We start from the raw sequence: 18,439 nt of genomic DNA on the forward strand, positions 1-18,439 counted from the left end.
CTCTCATCTATAAAGCGAAGCAACTTGAGAAAAAAGCAGTCTTTCTCAAAACCGTCTCCCACCTTCACCGATTTCACTGCTCACCGGAATCATGAGCCCAAGTCCTGAGGGTCTCTCCAGCACTGGACGATTTACTCCCTGGAACCCCAGTGTGCCCACATTTCTGCCTGTGTCCCTCAGGCCCTCATCCAGGGTTTCTCCACCCAGGAGCAGCTTTGGGGCCACCCCAGGCCACAGATAACAAGGATGGCACCCCCTCCCCTGTCGCCCTCACTCTCTGCATGTCTGGTGCCTGATTTTCTTGATTCCACCTGCAAATCTGTTTTGTTCTGAGGGTCTCTCTTGTCACCAACCAGCACAGGTGTGTAGAGAGTTCTGCAGAGGAAAACTGGGGGCCTCTGGAGGAGCAGGAGAGAGGAGAGCCACTTAAGCCCTTAGAAACATCCACAGTCCACCCTCATGATCTGGGGACTCTATTTGCGAGGTCACCTCCCTGCCGAAATTAATTTGTAGACGCAGGCAATGATCTCAGTGCTTTTGTAGTTAGTCCTGTGCACTCGCAGAGCAGCTGAAGTGTCTGGTGTTCCTAAGGGCAGGGGGCTGTGATGTGCCTCACAGAGAAAACACACGCTAGCCAAGCTCCCTTCAGACAGGAGTCATGGTTGTGACTGTTGGCTGGGAGTTTCTATGTTAAGGAATCCACAGTATCTATTAAATAAGTTGTCTTTAAATGGGAGCACACATAAAACAGGTGTATTCGTGCATTCTCACACTGCTATGAAGAAATACCTGAGACTGGGTAATTTATAAAGGAAAGAGGATTAATCAACTCACAGCTCCACATGGCTGGGGAGGTCTCAGGAAACCTACAATCATGGTGCAAAGGGAAGCAAATGTGTCCTTCTTCACATGGCGGCAGGAGAGAGAAGTGCAGAGCAAAGTGGGAAAAGCCCTAATAAAACCTCCAGATCTCGTGAGAACTCAGTATCAGGAACAGCATGGAGGTAACCACCCCCATGATTCAATTACCTCCCACCAGGTCCCTCCCACGACACGTGGAGGTTATGGGAACTATAATTCAAGATGAGATTTGGGTGGGGACACAGCCAAACCATATTAACAGGGTTTTTTATTGATCGATTGACAAAAATGGGACCAGAGGGTGGCAGGAGCTTGGCCCTTTGTTTCCAAAAGCAGTGATTCTGCTCTCAGCCTGTGTGCAGTAACTTTATAGCACATGGCTCCTGGGAATAATGAGATCAGCTGTAACCTGTAGCCATTGAGCAGACTGGTCCCCTTCACAGCAGAAGCCCAGCCTCCCCTTCTCAGCTTTCACTTGCAAGATGCACCCCTAATTTTGTATTTCTAAATGGAGCCTGCAAACCTCTTCAAGCACCACAAAGCACGGATGCCCTGGGCTGAAGGCTCCCAGACCTATGATGCACAGATCCACCCTACAAAGCTGAACCTGGGCAGAACCTGGCACCCTCCTGCTGTACCTTTACCAAAGGGCACCTCCTCCCCAAATCCACCAAGAGTGAGCCACACCTGAGCAGCTCCCAAGCATGCAGGCATGAAGCCCCTGGCCACAGCCACGGGGGTCCCCTCTCATCTGACTATTATTGGTGGTCCTGAGGACAGCATGAGAGACGCCTGAACGTCCCACGTGTGTGTACCTGCAGGACTCCCTCTGCCAGCAGCCAGTACAAACTATTCCTCAACATGTGGCCCATTGTTCACCAGAAAGGTCATCAGCTTCTTGACATTGGTCCTCAAGGTCTGGGGCTCCTGTCCCCCAGGCTGCTCCTGTCCCCCAGGCTGCTCCTGTCCCCCAGGCTGCTCCTGTCTCCCAGGCTGCTCCTGTCCCCCAGGCTGCTCCTGTCCCCCAGGCTGCTCCTGTCTCCCAGGCTGCTCCTGTCCCCCAGGCTGCTCCTGTGCCCCAGGCTGCTCCTGTCCCCCAGGCTGCTCCTGTCCCCCAGGCTGCTCCTGTCCCCCAGGCTGCTCCTGTGCCCCAGGCTGCTCCTGTCCCCCAGGCTGCTCCTGTCTCCCAGGCTGCTCCTGTGCCCCAGGCTGCTCCTGTCTCCCAGGCTGCTCCTGTCTCCCAGGCTGCTCCTGTCCCCCAGGCTGCTCCTGTCCCCCAGGCTGCTCCTGTCCCCCAGGCTGCTCCTGTCTCCCAGGCTGCTCCTGTCCCCCAGGCTGCTCCTGTCCCCCAGGCTGCTCCTGTCCCCCAGGCTGCTCCTGTGCCCCAGGCTGCTCCTGTCCCCCAGGCTGCTCCTGTCTCCCAGGCTGCTCCTGTCCCCCAGGCTGCTCCTGTCAGTTTCTGCCTTCCAGAAAACCCTGACCCACCCTCACAACCTCTCCCTGTGGATGCAGTCCCAAGCAGCCAGTGTAAGGACCCCGCTTTTGAGACACCAGGATAGCCAACTTTCGCTTTCTAGTTATTACGGAGCAGTGCTCCTTGCCAGAAAGAAAACATTCCCTGAGCCCCATCCGCATGCCGGGCGCTTTTCAAAATACTTAGAGGGCATTTCACCCCCGAATAACCCTGGATTAAAGTGGAAATCCTTAGACAATTGATCCGAGTCCACGTGCCTTTGTTCCCCATTAATGAAGGAAGTGGCGGTTAGGTTAGGTAGGCCAGTTCAAAACAGAAAAGGAAAGAAAATATGGAGAGAACAGATCTGCCAATCCTAGAGGAGGGGCCATTCACACCTGGGCTGGTCCACCTGGGCGGCGGTGGGCAGATCCCTGAGGTGGCCATCTCTTCATCGGTGGGCCTGAGTCGGCATTGAGGGCACTAGACATTCCTATTACTGCTGCACACAAGGAGTTAATTCACAAAAACAGGTGCTAACTCGGAGGGATAAAGATAAGCAGTTGGTCTGTGACTCTAAACTAGAGGAACCAACAACTGGGCGTCATCCCACCGGAAAGCAGCCGGGACACGGGCATTCCAGGGCCACCGCCCGCCCGCTGGGCCCAGCTGCTGCTGCTGGGCAGCCTTCAGCCAGGCGCTGCATTTCACCCAAGTTTCTAGACACACAGTTCGTGTTGTGCTAAGTTTTAGGACAAACTGTTCCCCCTGCTGCAGATCCTAATGCACGCACATCCATGGGTAAAAAAGAGGAGCTGCAGGTCACTGGGAGAACAGGTGGTGGAAGTGGGTCTTCCTAAGTCCAAGTGTGTGCTGCTGCCTGGGGCTGTCGATTCCTGACACTGTTTGCACCAAACTGAGATAGTTCTTTCTTACCCCCAGAGCACAGTTGTGTGCCCAGGCATCATTTCCATGTCTGTGTAGCTAATCCAGGAAGGGTCCAGGGACCTTTCCTGCTGCTCATCAGGGGACAGAGGCACAGCATCCAATTCCTGCTGCTCTTCAGGGGACAGAGGCACAGCATCCAATTCCTGATGCTCTTCAGGGGACAGAGGCACAGCATCCAATTCCTGATGCTGTGGTACCATTCTTCGCATCTGAAGCTCTGTGTTCCTGTTGCCCTTGCTGTAGATGTGGAAAAGACAATCCCTCTCTTTTTTTGGACTGTCACCCAGGCTGGAGAGCAGTAGCACCATCTTGGCTTACTGCAACCTCCGCCTCCCAGGGTCAAGCGATCCTCCCACCTCAGCCTCCTGTGTAGCTGGGACTACAGACGTGCACTATCACACTCAGCTAATTTTTGTATTTTTGGTAGAGATGGGGCTTCGCCATGTTGCCCAGGCTGCTCTCAAACTCCTGAGCTCAAGCAATGCACCTCCCTCGGCCTCCCAAAGTGCTGGGATTACAGGTGTGAGCCACTATGCCTGGCCTTCAATATTTTACTATAGATGAGTTCTGACTATGTTGCCCCCGTGTTGCTCTTGAACTCCTGAGCTCAAGCGATCTGCCCGCCTCAGCCTCCCAAAGTGCTGGGATTATAGGCGTGAGCCACCATGCCCGGCCTTCTTTTCTTTCATATCCTGAGTGTAAAGCCTTTCCTGGGGTCATTTTTATACCTTCAGTGTAACAAGAGTGCACAGCAGCTTCCCTCCATGTGAGGCCCGGACACTGTGTGGGACAGAGAAGCCACCGGAATCCACTGTGAGGCACTGACTCGGCCAAGAAGGACCCTGGCACTGGATTTTAGCGCTTTCTCTTGAGCATTTGTCTGAAAGGGAAGCAGCTATTCTAAATGTCCTTGAGGTTCCCTTCTGGCTCTAAAGTATTTTTCTTTCTTTCTTTTTTAAGTTTAGGGACGAGCCTGCGCTCATGTCTCTGCCAAACAAGGATCACCTTATTTTCTTTATCCGTGGAGTGATCTCATCACGCATTAGTACTCAGCTCTGCCTGAGCAGCCGGCATGGCTGGTAGTGAGTCTCCCTTCAGAACCCTTTTGCAGAAGTTCACTGTATGCCTCTTAGCACCTTGGCACCTTGGCTGAAGTTGTACCATCAGTGGCTTTTTGGTGGGTAGTGGGGGCAGGGGCAGTGTTTAGGAGAGAAGGAAATAAGATAATGCTTTTTCTTTCCTTTTACTATCACAGCAGAAAGCAAGCTAGGGAAAGGAGCTCTAACCTCCATCAAGCCCTGAAAACATGAAGCGCTTTGTCAGGAACTTCACCTACTTATTTCGCTTAATATTCCTGAGAGCTCCAAAGTGTGGGAACTCACGTTTCTACTTCAGCTGTAAGGAAAAGGAAATTCCAGGAGGCATGGAAATTCCACCAAGCCATTAGTGAGAGTGACCAGCGCTGGCTGGGTTCACCATGGGACACTGGTCTCTCAAGAGCTACCAGGATCCTGAAGTAAATCAAAATCTTCCAGGACCACGCTATGCTAATTTGAGTAGGATTTTTTTGCTTCTTTGCTTTGGTGTCCAGTGGGTGGATTTTCTGGCTCTGAGATGCTGCTTTTTGGCTGGGCCCTCCCTGCTCAGGCCAGTTTTTTATAAAGGCAGTTTCTCCTGACAGCTTGCAGGCCAACTGGTGGAATGTATTATAAAACCCTAGTTGTGGCTGGGCGCGGTGGCTCACGCCTGTAATCCCAGCACTTTGGGAGGCTGAGGTGGGCAGATCACCTGAGGTCAGGAGTTCAAGACCAGCCTGGCCAACATGGTGAAACCCCATCTCTACTAAAAATACCAAAAATTAGCCGGGTGTAGTGGCAGGCACGTGTAATCCCAGCTACTCAGGAGGCTGAGACAGGAGAATCATTTGAATCCGAGAGGTGGAGGTTGCAGTGAGCCAAGGTCACGCCATTGCACTCCAGCCTGGGCAACAAGAGCAAACTCCATCTCAAAACAAACAAACAACAACAACAAAAAAACCCTAGTTCCAGCCTAACCATCCACAAAGTGAGGCTCAGCTCAGAGGCCCCAGCAACCCCAGGGACTGCTTCCTGGGCCAGTCACTGCCCTGCTGCAGGGATAAGGAGAATTCCCACCCAACCCAGAGCTCTCCTCTCCCTGAGGGGGCTTCACGCCGAGGCGCACGTGCCTGGGGGCTCGCAGGATGTCCCAGTAATGTGGCTGTGGACAGCTCTACAGAATCAGTTTGCAGGCCCTCCTCTTCCACATTCCCTCGTCCTACAGAATCTCATGGGCCGGGAATGCCTCTGTGACCTGCCGGTTCTTCCTGGCACCGTTTCCCTGTCTCCCTCTTCCCCCTTACAAAGGAATGGCGTGCTGCACAGAGCCGCAGTGGGCAGCCCCAGGACTGAGACGTTCCCAGGCTCCCACAAAGGGCTGTTGGTGACCACTTGGGCCTGAGGGTGGTCCCCCAGGACAGAGCAGAGCTATGGAAGTAATATCCACCCATCCATCACTCCCAGAACAAAATTAGAGATGAAAGGTTGTCATGGGACCCGTATCAAGACTTTTATTTGGATTTAAAATGACACTGACTTCTGTCAGAACAGTTGACCTGATCTGGCAGATCAATTAGATAACAAAGCCTGATAGGCCAGTTAGTTTGACATTTATCATGAATTCTTCAAACTAAACATCCCAGTCCAAGGTTTTTGATAGAAATATATTGAAAGGCCTCTGCGAGATGGGATTCCTAGGAATGTGCTTGAGAAAGTTGCCTGTGACAGCTGTAGAGGGTCGAAGCTTCACCACGTCGTGTTCTGAGGGCCTCCTTCACATGGAGCTGTTCTAAAGGCATTTGGATGCTTGCAGTTTAACAGAAGCTTGTGGGGAATGCTTCTGAAATGATACGTTCGTTCATAATTTAGTTGCTTTATGAATTGGGATTTTTTGCATTGGGTATTTTTATCTTGAGGGTGTAACTTTTTTTTTCGTTTCACTAAAAGCAGCATCTAAGGCCCAATCCCACTGATCCGTCACTTTCTCTTACTCTCATCTTTCTAACGTCTTGGTAGAGAGGAGCCTCCACCTCTGTTCTGCTGATGTCAGCAGGGTTTTTGGGGTGCTCTCAGGCCTCGGCCTCTGGTTGATTGTACCCCTTCTGCCCTTCTGTCTGCAAAGCTTGAAAACAGCATCTACCCACTGGGAGTCCTAGGAGGCCTGGATACATTTTCCATTAGTTTTGAGTAAAGATCCATTGTGGTGCTGTGTGGCCAATGAGAACAGCAATCTCAAATCCTGAATTTTCTAGGGCGATTGTGTTTGCCAAACTCCTGCTCTCCTTCTGTGTACACCCAATTGTGTGAGGTCAAGTGGTCATGAATAGAGAGGAATCTCCATCTCTTTGGCGTTGGCAGCGTAATGTTGCCAGTAACCAGACACAGCCGGCCAGGGAAGCAGGTGTCCAGAATGGCCTTTGTAAATATGGGCATCTGGGCCCTGTGCCCAGCTATGCCAGGACTGATCCAGGTGCCCCAGGGACCTCGGCAGGGCAGCAGTCACCCACCAGGGACACTCAGATGGTCAGGTACACACCTGGCCAAGGTCATCATTCTGGCAGAGTTTACAAATTGGGAATTCTGTTAGTTAGTGCATACTTTTTAATCATTCAGAATGAGATTTTTTATTTGCTAAATGTCGAATATTCAGAGAGCCCTTTTGTGGCCATCTCCCTCCGGCCAGCCCCCATGTCCCTCTCCCACTTCCCACAGCTTCCTGTCGGTGGGTAAGGTGAGGTCATCCTCAGCGTTTGCTGGACTGCGTTTGTGGTTACACGTCTGTTGCCCATTTTCCGACCCAGAACCTGACCTGAGTGAGGGCGGGAGGACCTGGCCTTGTTGATGAACATACCTGCAGAGCCTGGCTCCAAGCCTGGGGTGTTTGCAGAATGACTGATGCAGACAGCGAGTCGAGAGAGAGAACAAAAGCAGGAGAAAACAGGCCAGGCTCAGCAAATCGGCACTCAGGACCAGGTGGTTTCTGCCTCGATACATCTAAGACCCAGGTTAACTGTCCCTGGGAGCTCGACCCTCAAAGTGCCTGGGAGTCTTCTGTGTGTCTCAATTGTTTGTTCCTTTTTGTGGGGGGACTTAGGTGGGGAAGGGGCAGTGGTAGGGAATAGAAAGACACAGCGATTGTGATGATTTTTTCCTTTCTAATTCAAGAGTCTATTTTCCAAGCAAATTCAATTCGAATATAAAAGGAACAAAGAAAGCTCCCAAAATTCTAAGTCTAATATTTTTGTATATAATAGTTTTAACATACTAATATTCATTATTACAGGTATAGAAAATGATGAAGAAATCAAACAGTTAGATGAAGAAATCAAGGAGCTAAATGAATCCAATTCCCAGATGGAAGCCGATATGATTAAACTCAGAACTCAGGTAACAGTTTTTGAAGCCCTCAATTTTAGCTCTAACACGCACCATTATACCAGAGATACATGGCATGAAATCAGCTTTTAGGAGAGCTGTCGTTTCCTTTTATTTGCTCTTTTATTTCCTTTATTTTTCCACCTTATGATATTGGTCTTTCGCAGACACCATTCCGTGGCAGTGTTCGCTGTAGCAGGGGCCGTGGTTCTCTCGTTTTCAGTCTGCATGTGTGCTTGTGTTTTTTAATAAAGTGCATTTGTGAATAGGCATTTTCAGAGGATCACCTGTTCCTGCAAACAATGAAGGTTTTCCTTCCAAGATACTTCAGGTCCTCCTGTTATTTAATCACTATATTAAATGTATAGCGACAGCCAATGTTCCCAGAATTTAAAACAAGGAGTGCCTGCCACATAGGACTCCTGGGTGTCTGGGATTTGGGGAAGTGGCCCCAGTGACTTGCAGCTGCAGAGCCTGGGGATGGAGAGAGAGCAGTGGCAGCTGGCAGAGCAGCTGTGGTCACCTAGCCCCCTCCATGCCCACAAGCAGCCCACAGGGTAAACGTCCTCAGCCTCATCTTAAACATACAGCTTCTAAGACGGAGAGGCAGCTTCCTCAGCCAAGCCGAAGCCACAGAGGCCAGGCTGGACCCTGTCTGACCATGAGCCTTGTGCCTGGCATCTCCCACCTTGCTGTGTTAGGGTCCCGCCGAAGTACACTCTGGGAGTGGAATTGATTTGCTGACCACCCGACCCTCACAGTGCCCACAGGGTGAGCAGAGGTGTCCCGTCCTCTTAGAAATGAGGTCTCCATTCTGGCCCCTCCCCAGCAGGCCACGGTGTGATGAGGTTCTCGGGAGATGCTGACCAGCCTGCATGAAGGTTGCTCGGTTTGCTGGGAATGAGCCCCGAGAACTGGATGGAGATGAGGATGGTGTCACCGCCAGCCATCTACGTGATGATGCTCTCCTCCTAACACACTCCGAGGGCTCCCTTATTATCCCCGCTCTGTAAATGCAGAGGTTGAGGCGGGGGAAGGTTGAGGGCCTTTCCCATGGTCAGCCGGGTGTGGTCAACGGCTCTGCTCAACAGGTGGTTTCTACCCGCTGGACACAGCTTTCCCAAGGATGGAGACATCCTCTGGGGCTGGGGCCCCACCAAGCAACCGAAAGGGATTTCCAGGCCCCCCGTGAGTACCAAGGATGAGGCCAAGGGTGGGAACTCCCCACCAGGCCATGTGGCTGCTGCCCGGGTGTTTTGATGCCAACCTACTTCCCCAGAGGGCATCACTGCCTTGATCTCACAGACCTGGTAGCCCCAGGGGCTGTGTTCAGGCCTTCCCAGAGTCTCGCATTGGCCTGGCTGGGGCGCACCCAACACAGGTTGGAATTTCCCTTAAGACTTACCTGAACGTTAGGCTTGGGGAATGGAGTAACAGCCTGTGGCATTCCTCACCCCCGGGACCAGCCGAGGCCATGGAGGCAGCATCTTGGACTGTATAGGAGACTCCATGGCTGCCAGAGCACTCAGGAGCTGCTGTTTCTGGGAGAGAGTAGGAGGTGACCAAGTCAGCAAAGATTGTTTAATTGGGACAGATCAAAAATTCACCCTTGAGTATTACTCCATTCTCACACTGCTAATAAATACTTGAGACTGGGTAGTTTATAAAGGAAATGGGTTTAATGGACTCACAGTTCCACATGGCTGGGGAGGCCTCAGGAAATTTACTATCATGGCAGAAGGTAAAGAGGAAGCAAGGCACCTTCTTCACAAGGTGGCAGGAAGGAGAAGTACAAGCAGAGGAAATGCCAGACACTCATAAAACCATCAGATCTTGTGAGACTCACTCACTATCATGAGGACAGCATGGGGGAACGCCCCCATGATTTAATTACCTCCACCTGGTCCTGCCCTTCACAGGTGGGAATTATGGGGATTATAATTCGAGGTGAGATTTGGGTGGGGACACAGAGCCAAACCATATCAAGTTGTATTCTGTTTATGAGGGTGACAAGCCTGAAAATCTTAATTTATTTCCTCCTTTGAATGGCACCTTTTGGGGCACTCTCTGATGAGGCAGAATGCCCTTGTCTGTCCAGGGTGTTGAGTCCATGGTCTACTGGGGCAACCCAATTCCAATAGGATGCCATTCAGGAAGGGGGTTCTTCCCACTTTCCAAAACCCCTCCTTCTGCAGTGAAGGCCTGCTGCTCCGTGGCTGTCCATGAGGGATAGACGGCAGCTCTGATGCCAGCTGTGGATGAAGTACTGGGGCTGGGGCTCAGCCGAGGGCTGAGTAGGCTTAGAGGTCATGCCGCCTGGATCTGAGCCCTAAAGAACAACGCATGTGCCTGCGCAGGCTGCTTAGAGTAGGAACCCCAGGCACGCTCTGCACCTGCACGGGCGTGGCCTCCCCCTCAGGAAGCACTCAGGTCTGTGTCTGTTCTCACTGGCTCCTTTGTGCCTTTATCTCTGAGATGCGTAGTTGCTCCTAACAGCATCTATTTGGACCCGATGTCAAAAATGAATGTGAAGAGTTCACATTTATTCTCACTGACTCGGCTGATGAGAGAGGTGACTTCCCAGATGTGCCCAGGGACGGACCTTCCTCTATTCTAGAAGGGATGGGAATGAGCTGAGCCGGAGTCCCCCAGCTCTGCAGCTCTCAGGGTCGGGTGATGAGCTCCAGCCCAGAAGTTGTTCTGTGAGCACCAGGCCTGAGCTCAGAGACAGGCAGCTGCTGACTCAGGCAGCTTAGAGCCTGATGTTCTTTAAACAGGTTAGACGTGGAGCAAAACTTACCAGAAAACAATGTGCGCCCACAGCCAGGAGCCCTCCTTGCTGCCTGTGCCTCGGCCACTGCCCGGGGAGTATGGAGGAGGAACGTGGGGCAGGCCAGCTCTCCAGGGCATAAAGCGGCCCTGCCTGATGGCCTCGGCCTTCCTGCAGCAGCCTTCATGCCCCTTGCATTTTCCTTTAGAAGGTCCTGACTTTCCCGTGCCTCTCGGGCCCGCACACCCTCAGAGAGCATGGCCAGGAAGGGGAACTGGCCCAGACCCCGTGTTTTCTTGTCCACTCTGACCCAAGAGAAAGGCAGACTTCTCCCAGTGCGTCATGACATGTTCAAGACACACTGACACGAGGATGCAGACCTGTGCACAGAGCCCAAGCCAGAGATGACACAGGGCTGCAGGCCTGTCCCAAGCCCAAGCCATGAGATAACTGAGAAGTGGGTGCCCACGGCCGGATGTTCTCTCTGGAATGGGAGCAGAGGAAAGAACGGTAGGGTCAGTGTTCAGGCCTGCAGCCCGGTGATGAGGGTCCTGCACAGGGAGAGGTCCAGATTTAAATCTGGTAAAGAACAAATCCAAGAGAAGGAAAAAGGAAACTCCGTCCAAGCCTTTAAATTTCACACCTGTGCCGGATGGGGAAGACCGCCACGCCTGTGCCGGATGGAGGGAGACCGCCGCGCCTGGGCCGGAGAAGAGGGAGACCGCGGCGCCTGTGCCGGAGAAGAGGGAGACCGCCGCGCCTGTGCCGGAGAAGAGGGAGACCGCCGCGCCTGTGCCGGATGGAGGGAGACCGCCGCGCCTGTGCCGGATGGGGGGAGACCGCCGCGCCTGTGCCGGATGGGGGGAGACCGCCGCGCCTGTGCCGGATGGGGGGAGACCGCCGCGCCTGTGCCGGATGGGGGGAGACCGCCGCGCCTGTGCCGGATGGGGGGAGACCGCCGCGCCTGTGCCGGAGAAGAGGGAGACCGCCGCGCCTGTGCCGGATGGGGGGAGACCGCCGTGCCTGTGCCGGATGGAGGGAGACCGCCGCGCCTGTGCCGGAGAAGAGGGAGACCGCCGCGCCTGTGCCGGATAACGGGGAGACCGCCGCGCCTGTGCCGGAGAAGAGGGAGACCGCCGCGCCTGTGCCGGATAACGGGGAGACCGCCGCGCCTGTGCCGGATGGGGGGAGACCGCCGCGCCTGTGCCGGATGGGGGGAGACCGCCGCGCCTGTGCCGGAGAAGAGGGAGACCGCCGCGCCTGTGCCGGATAACGGGGAGACCGCCGCGCCTGTGCCGGATGGAGGGAGACCGCCGCGCCTGTGCCGGAGAAGAGGGAGACCGCCGCGCCTGTGCCGGATAACGGGGAGACCGCCGCGCCTGTGCCGGATGGGGGGAGACCGCCGCGCCTGTGCCGGATGGGGGGAGACCGCCGCGCCTGTGCCGGATGGGGGGAGACCGCCGCGCCTGTGCCGGATAACGGGGAGACCGCCGCGCCTGTGCCGGATGGGGGGAGACCGCCGCGCCTGTGCCGGATGGGGGGAGACCGCCGCGCCTGTGCCGGATGGGGGGAGACCGCCGCGCCTGTGCCGGAGAAGAGGGAGACCGCCGCGCCTGTGCCGGATAATGGGGAGACCGCCGCGATTGTGCCGGATAAGGGGGAGACCGCCGCGATTGTGCCGGATAATGGGGAGACCGCCGCGATTGTGTCGGATAAGGGGGAGACCGCCGCGCCTGTGCCGGATGGAGGGAGACCGCCGCGCCTGTGCCGGATAATGGGGAGATCGCCGCGCCTGTGCCGGATAAGGGGGAGACCGCCGCGCCTGTGCCGGATAAGGGGGAGACCGCCGCGATTGTGCCGGATAATGGGGAGACCGCCGCGCCTGTGCCGGATAATGGGGAGACCGCCGCGATTGTGCCGGATAAGGGGGAGACCGCCGCGATTGTGCCGGATAATGGGGAGACCGCCGCGCCTGTGCCGGATAATGGGGAGACCGCCGCGATTGTGCCGGATAAGGGGGAGACCGCCGCGCCTGTGCCGGATAATGGGGAGACCGCCGCGCCTGTGCCAGATAAGGGGGAGACCGCCGCGATTGTGCCGGATAAGGGGGAGACCGCCGCGCCTGTGCCGGATAAGGGGGAGACCGCCGCGCCTGTGCCGGATAAGGGGGAGACCGCCGCGATTGTGCCGGATAATGGGGAGACTGCCGCGCCTGTGCCGGATAAGGGGGAGACCGCTGCGCCTGTGCCGGATAAGGGGGAGACCGCCGCGCCTGTGCCGGATAATGGGGAGACCGCCGCGATTGTGCCGGATAATGGGGAGACTGCCGCGCCTGTGCTGGATAAGGGGGAGACCGCTGCGCCTGTGCCGGATGGGGGGAGATGGCCGCGCCTGTGCCGGATGCAGGGAAGGCCTCTCCTGCCACTCTCTGCGGAAGGGGTTGCTTGTTACCTCTCAAGCCCAGGAGTGTTCTTACTAAAACTTGGAAAGGTATTTTTCACTGTTCAGTTGTAAGAATTCAAATTAGGACAAACGCAATTTTATTTAATTGAGAAGATGAGTTTTCCAATTTGGAATGTGTTTAAATGCTATTTGGGGTCCAATTAGTGCGACCAACACAATTCCTATGTGGCTGAAAAATCCATTCTTATGCTTGGCAGCTTGAAAAGAAGAGTCTGCGTCGGAGTCTTCACCTCACACAAACGCAATCAGAAGTCCGGGCACCTGGCCGGGCGCAGTGGCTCACGCCTGTAATCCCAGCACTTTGGGAGGCCGAGGCGGGAGGATCACGAGGTCAGGAAATCGAGACCATCCTGGCTAACACGGTGAAACCCCGTCTCTACTAAAAATACAAAAAAGCCTAGCGTGGTGGCGGGCGCCTGTAGTCCCAGGTACTCGGGAGGCTAAGGCAGGAGAATGGTGTGAACCCAGGAGGTGGAGCTTGCAGAGAGCCAAGATCACGCCATGGGCGGGAAAAAAAAAAAAAAGAAGTCCTGACACCGGTCCCTTCCCAGTCTCTAATGCAGGCTTCCTCTGGGGGTGGCCCAGCACCAGCAGAACGGCCGAGGTGCCTGTGGGGTCTGCTGTTTCCCCAATCCCATTCAACTGTATTCAGTGTGGCCTCAGCTTCAAGGGCTGAGGCACCCAAGCTGGGCACACCCAAGCCTTGGTTCTGGACTCCACGATTCCCCAGACACATCTCATCCGATTCAACTCAGTTCACACCAGAGCCTGGAGCAGAGACAAGAAAAGCTTGCCCTCGGCCCCAGGGGACACCCAGAAGTTGCTTTTTATCAGAATCCGGAAAAAAAGAAAACTGCTGCTGAGGAAGAGAGAGCAGGGGACTCAAGTGCTGGGCACGGCCTGGGCAAGCGGCATTTGTGTTAACCACATGAGTGCTGAGAGCCTGAGTTCAAGACCCCACCGTGGGGGCGTGGAGCAAGGAGCCCGAGGAGAGACGGCGGGAGTCCTGCAGACACGGGAGGTGGAGGAGGGAAAGGAGCACTCCAGGCACAGGAAACAGCAGGAGCAGAAGGAGGATGGCTCGGAGCCAGCTGGGAGGCTGGGATGCTGCCCCCCGTGGCCCAAACAGCAGGCATTTGTCAGGGAGGTGGGGATGGGGGTATTTGAGTATAAAAGGGAGCTCGTGTTTTCAGGACAGGCTATTCACAAGAAACCCCCCAGCTCCTGGTGCGAGGGCCCAGATGGACCAGCGTGAACAGCCCTGTGCAGCTTGACTTCTAAGATTGGCAGGTCAGTTAATCCCACAGCCTGCACCACTTTCAGAAGATGGCTGTTCTCCCTGGGGCTAAGCATCTCTGTGATCCAGCCTCCCTGGTCAGCACGGGCATGGGCAGGAGGCAGTCCTCCTTGCACAAGGACACTTTCCTTGGGGTTACACCCTTCCACCACCCCACTGCTAACGCCTTGGGATTCCCACCCATTTTACACTTCTTCCGGAAATGTTTTCTAAACACATCACGCCATCAAGGTACTTAGTCTAGACCAGGGATTGGCAAACATTTTCTATAAAGGACCAGATGGCAAATATTTTAGGCTTCTGGACCACGCAGCTGTGTTGCAGTGTGACAGCCTCACAACACGTGTGAGTGTGACCCTGTTTCAACACAGCGTCACGTGGTGCTGCAGTCGGAATTTAATAGCTCTTATATGTTACAAAATGCTGTTATTCTTTTGTTTTTGTTTTTTTTCTTACCACTAAAAAATGCAAACGCCATTCTTAGCTTAGTCTTAGCTTTCAATGTCAGGCCCCAGGCTAGATTTGACCTTTCTCTACTCCAGGTGTGGTCAGAGACTGCGCAATCTAAGAAACGCTGAGGTCTGGAAAGACAGAGGGTGTGGACAAGTCTGTAAAACTGCGGGTTTGGGCCTAGACTGGCCATCAGGCTGCTGCTGACGCAGGAACTTTCTTAGGAAGATCCGGGAATGCACTGCTTCCTAGCAGCCTGAAAAACCTTTGGTGTTTCTTAAACAATCAAAAACAGAACCCACCTTCGTCAGAGGGCTCCCTGCTTTACCACAGGCAACTCGATGTTTCTGGAAATGCAGACTCAGATCCGCCAGCGCACATCATTGATGACGGCCGAGGTGGCCGGCCCAGCTCCCAGCCAGGCCCCCACATCCACTCGCAACACAGGCCCCTCCCTGTGTAAGCACCTGTGATCAGGGATGCCTTCTGAGTGCCAGGAACCATGTACTGTGGCTGCTGTGGGTTGGGTTTGGAAGGGAGACACCGGCCTCTGTGCCCCTCCCCAGCCTGCTCAGCCCCATCCTCGGAGGAGGCCTGGCGTATGAGGGCCTGGGCGGAGCCCCTACATCACCTTTCTCAGCAGTGCTGTCTCCCATGACCGCCGCAGCGTGCTGGCCAGCTCCAAGACGTTCTGAGAGGGCTCCCCTTTACTCTGGGCCCCTAAGGCTGGGTCAGAGACCCCAGGAATAACAAATGTCTTCTCACTGCAAACATGCCTCACATCTCAGTGTGAGTTGATGATGTGGGCAAGGAGCGTTACTCCCATTTTCCAGCAAAAGAGCCCACAGTTTGTCTGGCTAGGATAGTAAGGAACGGGCAGCAGTGACCCTGAGACACTCAGCTTCCTGCCACCCTGGAGGAAGGCTCAGGCAAGCAAACATGTGTCCACGTGCAAGAAGCCCGGGGCCCTGCGTGTGTGGGCTGGAGATGCAGGAGATTCAGGGGCCACGGGGGATGCACTTGAGGGAGGTGAGGCTGCAAGACCTGGCAGATACCTGTCGGTTCTGGTTTTGGGTCTCCAGACATTCCCTCTGACCCTGGACGGGGCTCACCAAGCAGCCTGGTTCAGGAGATGATCATTTTGGCCAGGGCTTTGATGGGATGTTTGTTCAAACTGCATATTTTATTCCACAGCAAAGCGGATTTAACACAATGAGATTTGTTCCATTTTGAGAAAAGCACAGCATTTATAAGCATGGGAGCCCCGCCACCCCCATCCCAGCCACAGACCCGGGTAGCACGGGAAGGAACAGCCTAACTCCTGAGTCTCACAGAGATTCCTGAACACAGGAAGATATCTCTGCCTCTGCAGAAGGGGCTAGACTTTCCAGCAGAGAACATAAGTTGAAGGAGGAATGGATCTAAAATGTGTCCCCAAGAATTTTGCTGGGGACAATGAGACAGGGTGCCGCCCCTGCCTTGGTCACCCCACAGGCTGCTTCTCCGCTAAGCCGGGGGAGCAGTTGGACTTCCGTTTACTCTGGGCCCCTAAGACCAGATCACAGACCCCAGGAATAACAAATGTCTTCTCACTGCAGACACACTGCACAGCTCAGTGTGAGTTCATAATGCAAGGAGCATTATTCCCATTTTCCAGAAAAAGAGCCCACACTTTGCCTGGCTAGGATAGTGGAATAGCCAGAAGCACCTCTGAGACGCTCAACCAGAGGTGAGCTGGGCTGGGCTTATCCAGGAGGGCCCGCTGAGGGCCAGCGATGGCGAGGCCTCTGCAGGGTTCCCTGAGCACAGACAGGAGGGGCCGAGGGGCCTGTAGCAGCCACCGTCTAGGAAAGCCACCAGATGCAAAGGGCAGGAGCCGCCCTCTGCTCAGGGAAACTGCAGAGGTGCCCATCCTGCTGCTGGCCTTCCCCCTGCATGTACCTTTTTAAAAACCTCAGGACCTGGGCCATGACGCCTCATTCTAGATTAGATTCCATCATAGAAAACCTACGTCTGCTTACACTGACATCATCTCTAGTAAGGTCCCAGCCACAGCTGCCACCAGCTGTGAGTGCAGGCACGTGGCCGCCCAGGAAGGGCTACAGAACGCTCTGGAAGACAAGCACCGGGCACGCAGCCCTTCGGGGCCCACCCAGGAGTCGTGGGAGGGCAGGCATCCACTCCTGAGCCTGCAAGGGGGCGGCTGGGAGGGGAACATTAATTTGATAAATAACCCCAAAGAACACGAATGAGAAGGTCACCCAGGACGTGCATGGAAATAAATCTGTGTGATTTCGGTGGGTTCTCCACAGGGGACCGTCCCTGCAGGAATGGTGGGGGCTGCGATTCCTTCCAAGGAGAAGGCCGGCCCTCCCCACTTCATCCTGGAGGGCGCCTCTGAGGTGCTTCAGTTTTCTAACAGAGGGTCTGGGCCTGAGGCTGGTGACTGGGAGAACCCAGGATTTGACCCAGTACAGCCAAAGGAGCACCAGAACATAGGAGAAGGCAGGGCCGACAGGGAAAGGAGGAGAGACTCTCGTGAGAGGACTTGGGAATGACACGTCAGGGAAGGAGAGGAGCGGGCAGGCCAGGCAAGCCAGCCCTGGACTCTGCGGGTCGGCCCGGTCCTCCAGGAAGAAGCCCCAGATCATGCACGGCAGAGGCACCCGTGGGTGCCCAAGGCAGACACCCCCATGGGCAGGGCAGCTCCCCGCCTGCTGCGTGTGAAGCTAGTCCTGTGCGGTTATAGGCAGAGGCCCTGAACTCAAGCCCCTTGACCTTGGTGATACTTAAATTATCTCTGGAATATGTGAGGAAGGGCCCGTGGTGGGCCTTTTTCCTTAGAGAAATGCAGGAAGACCACCTTGTGGGCACAGTGCCAGCCTGGTGCCATCTGAAGAGACAGTGACACCCCCACACAGAAATGAGCATTGGAGGACTTAGCTGTGGCAGAATTTTATTCAGGCTAGAAAGGAGAAGTATTCGCATCAAGTCAGTAGAAACTAAGCCCCCTACACACTGCAGTCCCATCAGGCCGGCTGAGAGAACAGGATCGCGCAGGGAAACAGTCTCAGCTCCCCAGTTATCAAGTGCAATGAATCCAAAGCATAGGCAGCAGATCCTTCAATGACAAGCTCTCGCCGCGGAAGCCTTTTTCTTTTCCTTTTTTTTTTTTTGTGAGACGGAATCTCGCTCTGTCACCCAGGCTGGAGTGCAATGGTGTGATCTCAGCTCACTGCAACCTCCGCCTCTCGGGTTCAAGCTATTCTCATGTCTCAGTCTCCCGAGTAGCTGGGATTACAGGCACCCGCCACCACGCCTGGCTAATTTTTGTTTTTTTAGTAGACAGGGTTTAACCATGTTGGCCAGGCTGGTCTTGAATTCCTGACCTCAAGTGACCTGCCTGTCTTGGCCTCCCAAAATGCTGGGATTCCATGCGTGAGCCACGGCGCCCGGCCCGAAGCCTTTCTCCTTCAGCGAGAGGCCCCTTCTTCGCACCCAGTAGACTGTGGCCCCTGGCAACGACCACGCGCTCCTAGGTCCTCCTGGTGTTACATGTCACGCACACTTGTGCGTTTCAGATTACCACGATGGAGAGCAACCTGAAGACCATCGAAGAGGAGAACAAAGTGATTGAGCAGCAGAACGAGTCTCTCCTCCACGAGCTGGCGAACCTGAGCCAGTCTCTGATCCACAGCCTGGCTAACATCCAGCTGCCGCACATGGTAAGTGACTGAGCACGCAAG

At 54.8% G+C, this 18,439-nt stretch overlaps 2 protein-coding genes across 19 annotated transcripts in view; one reads left to right on the forward strand and one right to left on the reverse strand.

The window, feature by feature from the left end:
- Positions 1-18,439, forward strand: part of MYT1L (myelin transcription factor 1 like) — a 560,909-nt gene that overhangs the window by 539,293 nt on the left and 3,177 nt on the right. For 13 of the 18 annotated variants that reach the window (XM_034952508.4, XM_034952504.4, XM_055108320.3 and 10 more), the window contains 2 exons: positions 7,622-7,731; positions 18,275-18,418. In XM_034952508.4, coding sequence (XP_034808399.1) covers positions 7,622-7,731; positions 18,275-18,418 — 254 coding nt within the window. The remainder of the gene's footprint in view (positions 1-7,621; positions 7,732-18,274; positions 18,419-18,439) is intronic. The other 5 variants (XM_055108317.3, XM_055108313.3, XM_024927654.5 and 2 more) reach the window with 1 other exon arrangement.
- On the reverse strand, positions 7,738-11,321 carry LOC117979047 (uncharacterized). The gene is made up of 3 exons (XM_034952519.3): positions 10,514-11,321; positions 9,119-9,254; positions 7,738-8,720 (listed from the first exon to the last, which is right to left on the reverse strand). Exons 1-3 carry the CDS (start codon positions 10,740-10,742, stop codon positions 8,411-8,413), a joined length of 675 nt encoding a protein of 224 aa, XP_034808410.2. The 5' UTR covers positions 10,743-11,321; the 3' UTR covers positions 7,738-8,410.

The sequence above is a fragment of the Pan paniscus genome, chromosome 12 (assembly GCF_029289425.2).
Source record: "Pan paniscus chromosome 12, NHGRI_mPanPan1-v2.0_pri, whole genome shotgun sequence".
NCBI lineage: Eukaryota > Metazoa > Chordata > Mammalia > Primates > Hominidae > Pan > Pan paniscus.

Excerpts from the sequence above, each read along its gene's own strand:
- LOC117979047 (XM_034952519.3), bottom strand. The coding sequence starts at position 10,742 with ATGCTCTCTGAGGGTGTGCGGGCCCGAGAGGCACGGGAAAGTCAGGAC. Across the intron at positions 9,255-10,513 it reads TGGGCGCACATTGTTTTCTG|AAACAGCAGCTCCTGAGTGC; the intron begins GTAAGTTTTGCT and ends ACTCTCTCCCAG. Across the intron at positions 8,721-9,118 it reads TCCCCAAGCCTAACGTTCAG|AGCGGGGATAATAAGGGAGC; the intron begins GTAAGTCTTAAG and ends CTGCATTTACAG.